Consider the following 12,855-nt stretch of genomic DNA (forward strand, 5'->3'; position numbering starts at 1 on the left):
CTCGACGCCGTGGGCCGCGCCCGGGCGGCCGCGCTCCCTCCCGGGGAGGCGGCGGGGGGCGGGGCCCGGCGAGCGCCGGCGCGTGGAGGCCGCGGGCGGTGGCGGAGCGCGCGCCGGCGAGGGAGGGGCGCGCGGCGGCGGCTGCGGCCTGTGGCGCCGTCACCCAGCAGAACCCGGCGGGCGGAGCGAGGCGCTGCTGCTGCCACCGCTGCCACCGCTGCCACCGCTGCCAACGGCCCGGCGCGCGGGAACGACTCGGGGCTGCGCCGCGGGCCGGCCCGCCCTCCTGCCGTCGTCGTCCGGTTCGCGGACCGCGCGGGTCCCGTTACCATGTCGCTGAGCCAGCGCCTGGCTGGGCTGGCCGCGCGTCTGCAGGACCCGCAGAAAGTGGCCCGTTTCCAGCGGCTGTGCGGGGTGGAAGCGCCGCCGAGCCGCTCCGCCGCGGCCGCCGCCGCCGCCGTGCCGAGGGAGGGCGAGAAGGCGGAGGCGCCGCTCTCCGGAGACGCCCGGTGCCGAGAGCGACAGCCTGGGACGTGCGGCGGCCCCCAGCCCCCCGGCAGCGACCGCAATCAGTGCCCGGCCAAGCCGGGCGGCGGCGGCGGCGGCGCCCCCAACGGCGTGCGGAACGGGCTCGCCGCCGAGCTGGGCCCGGCCTCGCCGCGGCGAGCGGGCGCCCTGCGGCGAAACTCGCTGACGGGCGAGGAGGGCGAGCTGGCCCACGTGAGCAACTGGCCGCTCTACTACCTGTTCTGCTTCGGCACGGAGCTGGGCAACGAGCTCTTCTACATCCTGTTCTTCCCCTTCTGGATCTGGAACCTGGACGCCCTGGTGGGCCGGAGGCTGGTGATCATCTGGGTGCTGGTCATGTACCTGGGCCAGTGCACCAAGGACATCGTCCGCTGGCCGCGGCCCGCCTCGCCGCCCGTGGTCAAGCTGGAGGTCTTCTACAACTCCGAGTACAGCATGCCCTCCACCCACGCCATGTCCGGCACCGCCATCCCCATCGTCTTGGTCCTCCTCACCTATGGCCGCTGGCAGGTAAGGTGCCTGCCCCTCGCCCCGCGCAGCCCGGGGGCGTGAAAGAACGAGGAGTTCTCCTTGCTGTCCGCGGTGGTTTTCAGTTGGCAGTTCGCTCCCCTCCCAAACCTCTGTGTGCCCCCACACAGGCCCGTTTCTGGGTTTAAAAAATTAAGTGATCGGGGAAAACCTGGAGTCTTGGCCATCAGACCATGTTTTAATAGTCATGCCTTTCTTAGAACCCAGAGGAAACGCAGTTTTTTTCGAAGTAATACGTTATCATTTTGCTTTTGCTTGAGCTTTTAAACGCGTTTTATCCTTGCGATGCACAGACTATGATTGTGATTCATTGTAATGTCCTTATAATGAATTGTCCGGTAGCAAAGATTAAGTTTCACCGTAGTATGCGGTGCCGTCCCCCAAACGGGTAGTTTCAGGCATAGGTAAAGTTTTTAGCTTTACTCTGAGACAGTGCTTAAAACAGTAGTATAATTGCAAAACAAACATGGTCAGACCGGGCAATGAAGTAATGACTTTTAAAACACGAAAGAGCCACCCTTTATGGAAGTTAATGGAGAAAAGCCCGAGTTCTCTTTTTAAGGGGTGTGGTTGCAAATTTGCTGATGTAGCAAATTTTATCTTCTGGATCCCTAAGCCGTGGTATCAGTTGTTGAGCTACTGTATTCGGCTTGTTGCATTAGCTTTAAAAAATGTGTGGTTTTATTCTTAAAACGGGAGTGCTTGATCAGACTAGTGGGTTTGTAAAAATGGCAAGCAGGGTAAGCCTGACAATGTGAGAAGAGTATTTGATGGTAAACTTTATGTATTTTGCCCACTTCTTTTGGCCTCCCTCCCCCCCGCCCACCATGGTCCATAAGTTAAGCTTAAAATCTCTTTCTTAAAGATGCAAAAGTTATTCTTAGACTGCTGTCTTGTTTTATCTGTGTTTTAAATCGTAAGACCAGTCCCTTAATTTAACAAAGTCAATATTTATGGGGGATCTAAGGAGTCAGACTTTCTCCAGGTTTTTTCCATTACAGCATAAAATCATCTTACATTGAGAAGTACACATTCTGTGTAACACTCGTTTATGATTGGCTTACTTCTTCCAGATTTAGTTTCATTTTAGATAAAATCTTGTTCCCACAGACACTTCTGTGCAGTGCATCTCTCTTACAGTACATGGAAAATACGCAGTGTGCATACTAAGGGTGATAGAGCTACGAGGAAAGGGTACCAAGGTCAGGCTTTTCTCCTTATTTAACTGAAGATTTACAGTAATATTCAGATTACAAAGTGGTGCCGCCTGTCTTGTGCATAGTTAAATATCTCAGATTTTATTTAATCTAAATATTTCACAAGTCCAGGTACTGTATTCAGTTATGTTTGGCATGATACCCACTGTTTAGCTAATAATGTTTTTCATATATTCATGAGGCTTTCAGGAATCTGTAATTATAGGGCCTTTTACAACTCCTCCTCAACGAGTAGTTATGTTGCATGCTATTAATATTAGCAGTCCAAGTAAGAGAAAATAGTTATTTATTGCTCGTCATTCATTCAGAACATGCTAACAGGAAGTCTGAAAACAGTACTGTACTGATGGAGTATTTATAGGATGCAGCTATCAGTATTCTAACATTTCAGGGTTATTTGAATGATCAGAATAAGCTTATCTTGCAGTTTTGAACAACCTAATATATTTAATTCAAAGTTTGAGGAATTTGTATACAATTTTAGAATTTGAGCTATCCAGGATTTTAGAAATTTCGTAGTTGCAAACTGTCATTTTACACATGTGGAAACACCAATTACATTCAAATTCATCTTATATAATTAATTTAAATTTCTTATTTTACATTTTTTACTATAAATTTGAAATATACTTCTATATTTAAATAATTGTTTATCTTTTAGTTAGTTGTTTTGAAAGAAAGGCTCCCTTTTATGAAAGTTTTATGTTTACAATTGTTTGACTGTAATAATTCAGGACAAAAACCAGAATGACATTTTTTATTGATTTTTAGAGAGGAAGGGAGCGGGGGAGAGAGAGAGAGATTTGTTGTTCCACCCACTTATGCATTCATTGGTTGGCTCCTGCATGTGTCCTGGCCAGGGATCGAACCTGCAACCTTTGGCTTATGAGGGTGACACTCTAACCAACTAAGCTACCCAGCCAGGGTGACCTTTTTTTTAAATTGGAAAAAATAAAAGTTTATTACGTGTGCATGGGGGATTCACATAGACATGGTAAATCCATGAAAATTCTCAGACAGTGAGCCAACATTGGGTATATAAAACTATTTAAACAAAGGGGAAAGGGGAAGGCGGGGAAAGGGGTATTTTAGAAGTGAGAATGGGCCAGGTGAAAAGGAGCAGAACATACTGGGCAGGAAAGTCCCCCAAGGCCTCTCATAAGCAGTGGGATGCAGCGGGTATCCAGACAACAGGCAGGTGCCTGAAGCCCTCCTATTTACCACACTTAATTCAAATTAGGGCAAGGCAGCACCCTAAAATACCCTTCCCAGAGCATGTTTTTCTCTATCTGTATCTTAGGCAGGAAAGGATGCAGGGGGGGGTGGGGGTGGGGGTGGAGGGGTTGGGGGGGTAGGGGGAGGGTCTAAGGTTCTGAGTTTTTTGTTTCTTAATAGGTGGTTTAAAGCAATATCCAAAAAGCAGTTTCAGGTTGGCATAATTTTTGTCCTTTAAGTCTTGCCTTTCAAATTTTAAGTAATAAACTTGCCACATTCTAGAACAGTGATGGCGAACCTATGACACCTCTGACACGCGAACTCATTTTTTTGGTTGATTTTTCTTTGTTACATGGCATTTAAATATATAAAATAAATATCAAAAATATAAGTCTTTGTTTTACTATGGTTGCAAATATCAAAAAATTTCTATATGTGACACGGCACCAGAGTTAAGTTAGGGTTTTTCAAAATGCTGACACGCCGAGCTCAAAAGGTTCGCCATCACTATTCTAGAAGCTACAAGTAAGTTGGTAGCTTGCTCCATATTTCGTTGATTCAGTCATTCAGTTTCGAGAATAATTCAGTTCAGTTAAATGTGTTGAGTCTCATTTCAGGGGTTGTGATGCACATGGGTTCCCAAAGTGAGGCCCATATTGTGTATGCAAGCAGTCAGGTATTTAATAAGGAGTAGGTCTATGAATACAGAAGGAAAAGAGGGTAATGATCAGAGCAAATTATAAACCAGTTTCTGAGTTTGTAAGGCTGTCAGTCAAGAAAATTTCTGGATGTAAGGCTCAAAGTTTCTTTTGCTGGAATGATGGTAGGCAGTCACTGTCTGATCTTCCTTTTTTTTTATCTTTAATTTCTTTATTGGTTAAGGCATTACAAATGTGTCCTCATCCCCCCATTAGTCCCCAACTCCCCCACCTCCCCCCATGCTCTCATCCCCCTGTTGTTCGTGTCCATTGGTTTGGCTTATATGGGTGCATACAAGTCCTTTAGTTGATCTCTTCCCCTTACCCCCACCCTCCCCTATTTTCCCTCTGGGGATTGATAGTCTGATCGCTGTTTCTCTGTCTTTGGATCTGTCCCTGTTCATCAGTCTATGTTGTTCTCTATATTCCACAAATGAGTGAGATCATGTGGTATTTATCTTTCTCTGACTGGCTTACTTCACTCAGCATAATGCTCTCCAGTTCCATCCATGTTGTTGCAAATGGCAAGAGTTCCTTCTTTTTTACCGCAGCGTAGTATTCCATTGTGTAGATGTACCACAGTTTTTTAATCCACTCATCTGCTGATGGGCACCTAGGCTGTTTCCAAATATTAGCTATGGTGAATTAAGCTGCTATGAACATAGGGGTGCATATATCCTTTCTGATTGGTGTTTCTGGCTTCTTGGGATATATTCCTAGAAGTGGGATCACTGGGTCAAATGGGAGTTCCATTTTTAGTTTTTTGAGGAAACTTCATACTGTTCTCCACAGTGGCTGCACCAGTCTGCATTCCCACCAGCAGTGCAGAAGGGTTCCTTTTTCTCCACATCCTCTCCAACACTTGTTGTTTGTTGATTTGTTGATGATAGCCATTCTGGCGGGTGTGAGATGATACCGCATTGTCATTTTGATTTGCATCTCTCGAATAATTAGTGACTTTGAGCATGTTTTCATATGTCTTTCGGCCTTCTGTATGTCCTCTTTCGAAAAGTGTCTATCTAGGTCCATTGCCCATTTTTTGATTGGATTGTTTATCTTCCTATTGTTAAGTTGCATGAGTTCCCTGTAAATGTTGGAAATTAAACCCTTATCGGTGGTATCATTGGCAAATATGTTCTTCCATGCAGTGGGCCTTCTTGTTGTTTTGTTGATAGTTTCCTTTGCTGTGCAAAAGCTTTTTATTTTATTTTATTTTTATTATTTATTTTTTTTAATACATTTTATTGATTTTTCACAGAGAGGAAGGGAGAGAGATAGAGAGAGTTAGAAACATCGATGAGAGAGAAACATCGATCAGCTGCCTCCTGCACATCCCCCACCGGGGATGTGCCCGCAACCCAGGTACATGCCCTTCACCGGAATCGAACCCGGGACCTCCCAGTCCGCAGGCCGACACTCTATCCACTGAGCCAAACCGGTTTCGGCAAGCTTTTTATTTTGCTGTAGTCCCATTTGTTTATTTTCTCTTTAGTTTCCATTGCCCTAGGAGCAGTATCAGAGAAGAAATTCCTTCGGCATATGTTTGCGATTTCGCTGCCTGTGGATTCCTCTAGTATTTTTATGGTTTCCCGTCTTACGTTTAAGTCTTTTATCCATTTTGAGTTTATTTTTGTGTATGGTGTAAGTTGGTGGTCTAGTTTCATCTTTTTGCATGTATCTGTCCAATATTCCCAACACCATTTATTGAAGAGACTGTCTTGACTCCATTGTATGTCCTTGCCTCCTTTGTCTAATATTAATTGGGCATAGTGGTTTGGATCGATTTCTGGGTTCTCTATTCTATTCCACTGATCTATATGTCTGTTCTTGTGCCAGTACCAAGCTGTTTTAAGAACAGTGGCTTTGTAATACAACTTGACATCTGGTATTGAGATCCCACCTACTTTGTTCTTCTTTCTCAGGATTGCTGCAGCTATTTGAGGTCTTTTTTTTATTCCAGATGAATTTTTGGAACGTTCGTTCTAGATCTGTGAAATATGCCGTTGGTAATTTAATGGGGATTGCGTTGAATCTATAGATTGCTTTGGGTAGTATGGACATTTTGATGATGTTGATTCTACCAATCCATGAACACGGTATGTTCTCCCATCTGTTTTTGTCTTCCTCTATCTCTTTTTTCAGTGTCCTGTAGTTTTTCGCATATAAGTCTTTTACCTCCTTAGTTAAGTTTATTCCTAGGTATCTTAATTTTTTTGGTGTGATGGTAAATGGGATTGCTTTTTTAGTCTCACTTTCTGTAAGTTCACTATTGGTGTAAAGAAATGCCATAGATTTCTTGGCATTAATTTTGTATCCTGCTACATTGCGGAATTCATTTATTAAGTCTAATAATTTTTTGATGGAGTCTTTAGGGTTCTCTATGTACAGTATCATGTCATCTGAAAATAAGGACAGTTTTACTTCTTCTTTTCCAATTTGGATGCCTTTTATTTCTTCTTCTTGACTGATTGCAACGGCTAGTACTTCCAGTACTATGTTGAACAGGGGTGGTGAGAGGGGGCATCCCTGTCTTGTTCCTGTTCTTAGGGGAAATGGTTTTAGTTCCTGCCCATTGATTATGATGTTGGCTGTGGCTTTGTCATATATGGCTTTTATTATGTTGAGGTATGATCCTTCTATTCCTACCTTGCTGAGAGTTTTTATCAAGAAAGGGTGTTGGATTTTGTCAAATGCTTTTTCTGCATCAATTGATATGACTGTGTGGTTTTTATCTCTCAATTTGTTTATGTGATGTATTACGTGATCTTCCTTTTTTAATGTCTCTGACAATGTCATCAGGTGCTCTGGTGAATTCTGCAGGCTTACAGAGCATCAGTCACTGAGACTGTTTAAGTATGAGCTGTTGTGATTTTTCTGAAGTCTATATTATGTGCTTTAGCTGCCATTTTCAATTGCAAGACTCAGAAAAATTTTAGTTCTTAATAATTCCATGTCAAAGGATGATAGAAAAATGAAAAGTTTGGAGGGTTATAGCCAAGTATTTAAGAAAATTTAGAAAAATTCAGGAGCCAGTCCAGTATATAGGTGAACATTAAACCTTAAATACAATTAACTGAACTTTAATATAATTAACACAACTTAAACCTACATTTGCCCAACCCTATGGAAACACAATTTATCTCCTTAAAATCACCCTCATTTTTCTCAAAGATGGTCACTTACTGCCTAAGTCTAGTTTCAATAAATTTGGCTTGATTATTTGCAAAAATTCAACAAAAATAGTAATTGATCCTATAGACTCTCTTAAATCTGAGTCTCACAAGGAATCTCCAGGGTGAAGAAGCCAAGCCACATAGTTGCCATCGAACTTTCCCATAGATTTGGGTGAATTCTTCAAGTTCTCGAGGTACCCCAAAATGCCTTGAGGTTCTGTCTTTGCCATCTCCCAGGAAAGCCACCTTCATTTTTCACCTGGAAAGACCACTATGAGCCATGTAAATAAGCAGGATACCACACAGTTTTTCCAAGGGGCGTTTATCGGCTTCCAAAGTCAATCTTTTTTTTTAATTGATCAGAGAGACAGGAAGGGAGAGAGAGAAACATTGATGTGTTGTTCCACATATTTAGGCATTCATTGGATGATTCTTGTATGTACCCTGATGAGGGGTTGAGCCTACAACCTGGTGTATTGGGACAACGCTGTAACCAGCTGGGCTACCTGTCCAGGACCAAAGTCAATCTCAGTTCCTTAATGCTTTCTGGTGACATCTAGAGTCTATGCAGGTATCTCTCAAAAATGACATTCACTCAAGATCTTGTTTAATAAAACCAGTTTCTACCTGGTGGTGTGGCTTAGTGGTTGAGCGTTGACCCAAGAACCAAGAGATCAAGGTTTGATACTTTTAAATAGATAGCATTGTTCTTAAAACATAAAAGTAAGCTATATATGCCTTGAGAAGATAATGTGTGTGTGTGTGTGTATATATATATATATATATATATATATATATATATATATATATGCAATATCCACAAATACTTGTGTTCTAGACAATATGACCTTTACTGAGATCTAATGCAGATTTGATCACCCTTTTCCTCTATATTCCTGACATAAATAAATAAATTTAATCAACGTAAGAGCTTTGGAAAAGAAAAGTACATAAGAAGATATTCTATCAAAGTATAGTTTATTATAGATAATAAAGGATGACATCTGTGAAATCATGAAAAGATAAAAGGAAGGAAGGCAAGAAGTAAGATGTACAAAAGTTGGTCACAAAATACAAAGATCAGAAATTGCTTCAGGAGCCAAGTAAAGCTGATCACTGTGGTAATCCTGGCAAGAAACAGTTTATGGAAAATCAAATTGGTTTGCTACATTTTTTTTTACCCAGCATTCAAAATGCACATTTTTATGATTTTTTAAAATGCTTATTGTTAATTACTGATTTAAAATTAATTTTACTGATTTGAATGGAAAATTCAATATTTACATAAAAATACAAAGAGAAGACCCTGACTGGCATGGCTGAGTGGTTGAGCGCCAACCTATGAACCAGGAAGTCACAGTTTGATTTCCTGTCAGGGCACATGCCTGGGTTGCCGGCTAGATCCCCAGTGTGAGGCATGCAGGAGGAAGCCAATCAATGATTCCCCCTCATCATTGATGTTTCTATCTCTCTCCCCCTCTCCCTTCCTCTCTGAAATCAATAAAAATATATATTTAAAAAAAAATACAAAGAGAAGAGTACATTTCTCTTTTCTGTTCTAAAGATAGCAGGATCTCTTTTCCAGAGGATTTATGGTTTCACATTTCTTGTTTAGCCATCTAGAGATAGTCTTTACTTTTATGAACATATGTTTATATAGTGTATTTTTACACAGATGGTAACATACCATACTGTTCTGGACCTTGTTGTTTTTTCATGTAGAAATGCACTGTGGAGATTTTCCTTTTCTTTACTCAGCAATTAATAAACACTAATATTGTGCTTGGGATTGTTTTCAATGCCTTAAATCACTTAACTTTTCTAATTGGCATAAAACCCTATGAGAATTATCACTTCTTTGTAGAAGAAACTGAGGCAGAAGGAAGTTAAGCAACTCGTGCAAGATGACTCAGCAAGTACATAACAGAGCCTGGATTCAAACCCAGGAAGTTTGGCTGCAAAATGACACTACACTGCTGTTATACTGCCTGTCCGTAGTAGTACTCTCTGTATTACAATCATGTGCCAAATAATGATATTTCCACCAAGGAAGGGCCACATTTATAAAGTTGGTCCCATAAAATAATAATGGAAATGAAAAATTCCTATTGCCTAGTGTTAGGGTAGCTGTTCTCATGTGGTAGTGCAAAGTATTACACAAGTACTTACTGTTATGTCACAATTGCCTTCTGTATTCAGTATAGTAACATGCTGTATAGGATTGTAGTGGACCTAGGAGCTGTAGGGAAACAGAATATGTCACCCCAAAATAAGTCTTTTTCACAGAAAGCTTATTTTGGGGTGGTTAATTTTAAGAAATCGCCCATCTGGCATGGCTCAGTGGTTGAGTGTTGACCTATGAGCCAGGAGGTCATGGTTCGATTCTCAGTCAGGACACATGCCTGGGTTGCTGGATCAATCTCCAGAGTGAAGCGTGTAGGAGGCAGCCGATCAATGAGTCTCTCTCATCATTGATGTTTCTATCTCTCCCTCTCCGTTCCTCTCTGAAATCAATAAAACTATTTTAAAAATAAATGGCACACATGGGAGAAGCTTGTAAAATCAAGTAGAATTTGCCCTTTGTGTGTGGGACAGGGTGCTGACCTATCTTCTCAGTGCAGATGAAAAGACATAAATCTGCATAACAACCTTACCCTTGTTTACTGTTCTTTCTTGGTAACCTCTCTTCACTGAATCCTTCCATCTGAAACATCTTCTTCTGTCTTCTACTGAAGATGGTATTTTAAGGTGGTGGTCTCAGCCATTTTGGCGAGATAAATCAGCTTTCCTGTGTCTTTCCCATATGTACAGGAGGTGTTATTAAACTTCTGTTTGTTTTTCTCCTATTACTATGTCTTTTATTCCTGTGATATCTCAGCCAAGAACCCAGGAGAATAGAGAAGAAATTATTCCTCCCCGGAAAGCTAGGTCTGTAGTAGGCTGTACCATCTACATTTGTGCACTCTGATGTTTGCATAACCAGAAATCACCTAAAGACACATTACGGCCCTAGCTGGTTTGGCTCAGTGGATAGAGTGTCGGGCCTGTGAACTGAAGGGGCCCAGGTTCGATTCCGGTCAAGGGCACATGCCCAGATTGTGGGCTCGATCCCCAATAGGGGCCATGCAGGAGGCAGCCGATCAATGATTTCCTCTTATCATTGACTAGAGGCCTGGTGCACAAAATTCATGCACGGCTGCCGTCCCTAGGCCTGGCCAGCAATCAAAGCTTGAGCGTCTGGCATGGAAGGGCAGGTCCTAGCGGATCTCTGGGCCTTGGGCAGCACCTGGGCCCCTGGGCCGCCACACACACCTCTCCGCCTGAGTCATGGCGCCCGAGTTCCCATGTGGAGATGTGGTGAGTGTAGCCAGATGTCGCAGACCAGGGCGCAGCGTGGACCTCTGGGTGGCGCAGCGGCGCCTTGCAGACCGGCTCCTGAGTGAACCCACAGGGAGCCCAACCGGCCCCTGAGGTCCATGCGGGTGCAGGGTGGGCTCCTCCCAGGCACCTGGCACCTGTGTGGGGGGCTTCCCCGGTGCGCAAGCCCTGGCATCACGGGGGAGGGTAGCAGGGGGAGTGAGAGCGAGCTCTGTGGACACCCCACATTCTTGCCGCACCTCCGTCCCCATTACCCCCGCCCCCAGGTAGCTGGCGAGAGGTCGCAGCCCCCTGCCCGGGCACCGCAGGAGGTTGGTCACCGCCACCCACCCCCAATTCCCTGTCCCAGCCTAGGGATCAGCCCCCATAGGGCAATCAGGGCCTGCGGGTCACCGTCTGCGGGGGTGATCGGTTATGGTGGGGGGGGGCAGCTCCCTCAGTGCCTGGGAGCTGGGCGAAGGCCCCACCCCTTGCCGCCACTGCTAACCATCATCTGTGGGATGATCGGCGGGGCATGATTGGGCCCCTGTTCGCCACCCCCCTTAGCCTGGCGCTGCCCACTCACCTGCTCCACCATCCTGCCGTGGTCCTGCTCTCATCGGGGCTCATCGGGGCCAGCAGTGCCTCCTCTGCCGCCCGCTGCCAGTGCAGCATCGCTGACGCCTGCCGTGTTCTGCGCCGCCCCCTGGTGGTCAGTGCACATCATAGTGAGTAGTCGAACTTCCAGTCGAACAATTTGCATATTAGACTTTTATTATATAGGACTAGGGGCCCGGTGCATGAAGATTCATGTACTGGGGTGGGTCCCTCAACCCAGCCTGCCCCCTCTCCAATCCGGGAGTTTTTGTCTGTCTTTGCAATCATATGAGTGAATTGTCTGAGACCCCCAACCCAGTTTGGTTTGTTGCTCACAGAATAATAGAGGCATTTTGCTTTTCTTTGCTTCATTGCTGGAGATTTCCTGCGAGTTGTAGGATATCTTCCCTTTAATTTTTCCTAGACACTCTGATTTCACTTGTGTCTCTCACCTTTGCTTTCCCGCCATCCCCCACTGCAACAGTAACTTGCTCCAGGCTCACTTTGCTCTAGTGCAGTGGCTCTCAACCTTCTGGCCCTTTAAATACAGTTCCTCCTGTTGTGACCCAACCATAAAATTATTTTCGTTGCTACTTCATAACTGTAATGTTGCTACTATTATCAATCGTAATGTAAATATCTGATATGCAGGATGGTGTTAGGTGAACCCTGTGAAAGGGTCGTTTGACCGCCAAAGGGGCCGTGACCCACAGGTTGAGAACCGCTGCTCTAGTGTCCAGGACAGGGATGGGCAACCTTTTTGTGAGTGCGTGCCAAAACCAGGAAAATCTCTGACTCAAAATTCTTCTGCGTGCCAGCCCTAATTCTTTGAGTACATGTTACGCCTACTTGATATCTCTTAAGGTGTACGTATGTGAAGAACCTTGAAGAAATAATAAAATTCATTCGAGCAACAAAAACACAGTATATGATGATGAAAAATACATTTATTTTTTAATGTATACATGTACACTGATAGTCTGACAGAAAACTTTATGACTCTGTTTGATATTATCAGTGGGACTTTTGCTGCTGCATCACTGATGACAGATTTTTTTTAAAAAATATATTTTATTGATTTTTCATAGAGAGGAAGGAAGAGAGATAGAGAGTTAGAAACATCGATGAGAGAGAAACATCAATCAGCTGCCTCCTGCACATCTCCCACTGGGGATGTGCCTGCAACCCAGGTACATGCCCTTGACCAGAATCAAACCTGGGACCTTTCAGTCCACAGGCCGACGCTCTATCCACTGAGCCAAACCGGTTTCGGCAACTGATGACAGATTTTACATCAGGTTTATATTTCGTGACCTTCAGAGATATGTATGAGCTACTACTTTCATCCATCAGGCTACTCTTATTATGAGACTTAACAAAATTCATCACTGAGAACAAAGATTCACAAGCGTGTGTGGATGAAACCAAAACATTGGTCGGATCTAGGAAGGCAGGGAGATTTAAGGCAGAGGCATAGAAATTGCTTTTCCCCTCTCTCGTCAATCCATGTCTATGGTCTTTAAGATAACTTGTTATGTAAAA

At 44.1% G+C, this 12,855-nt stretch overlaps 1 protein-coding gene across 1 annotated transcript in view; it reads left to right on the plus strand.

Annotated features, from left to right (window-relative positions):
* Positions 1-330: 330 nt before the first annotated feature.
* SGPP1 (sphingosine-1-phosphate phosphatase 1) overlaps positions 331-12,855 on the plus strand; it is a gene marked incomplete at its 5' end in the record, with an annotated part of 37,285 nt that continues 24,760 nt past the window's right edge. The window contains one exon of the mRNA XM_081102089.1: positions 331-1,038. Coding sequence (XP_080958215.1) covers positions 331-1,038 — 708 coding nt within the window. The remainder of the gene's footprint in view (positions 1,039-12,855) is intronic.

The sequence above is a fragment of the Myotis nattereri genome (genome assembly GCF_964212035.1).
Source record: "Myotis nattereri genome assembly, chromosome: 1".
NCBI classification, from domain to species: Eukaryota; Metazoa; Chordata; class Mammalia; order Chiroptera; family Vespertilionidae; genus Myotis; species Myotis nattereri.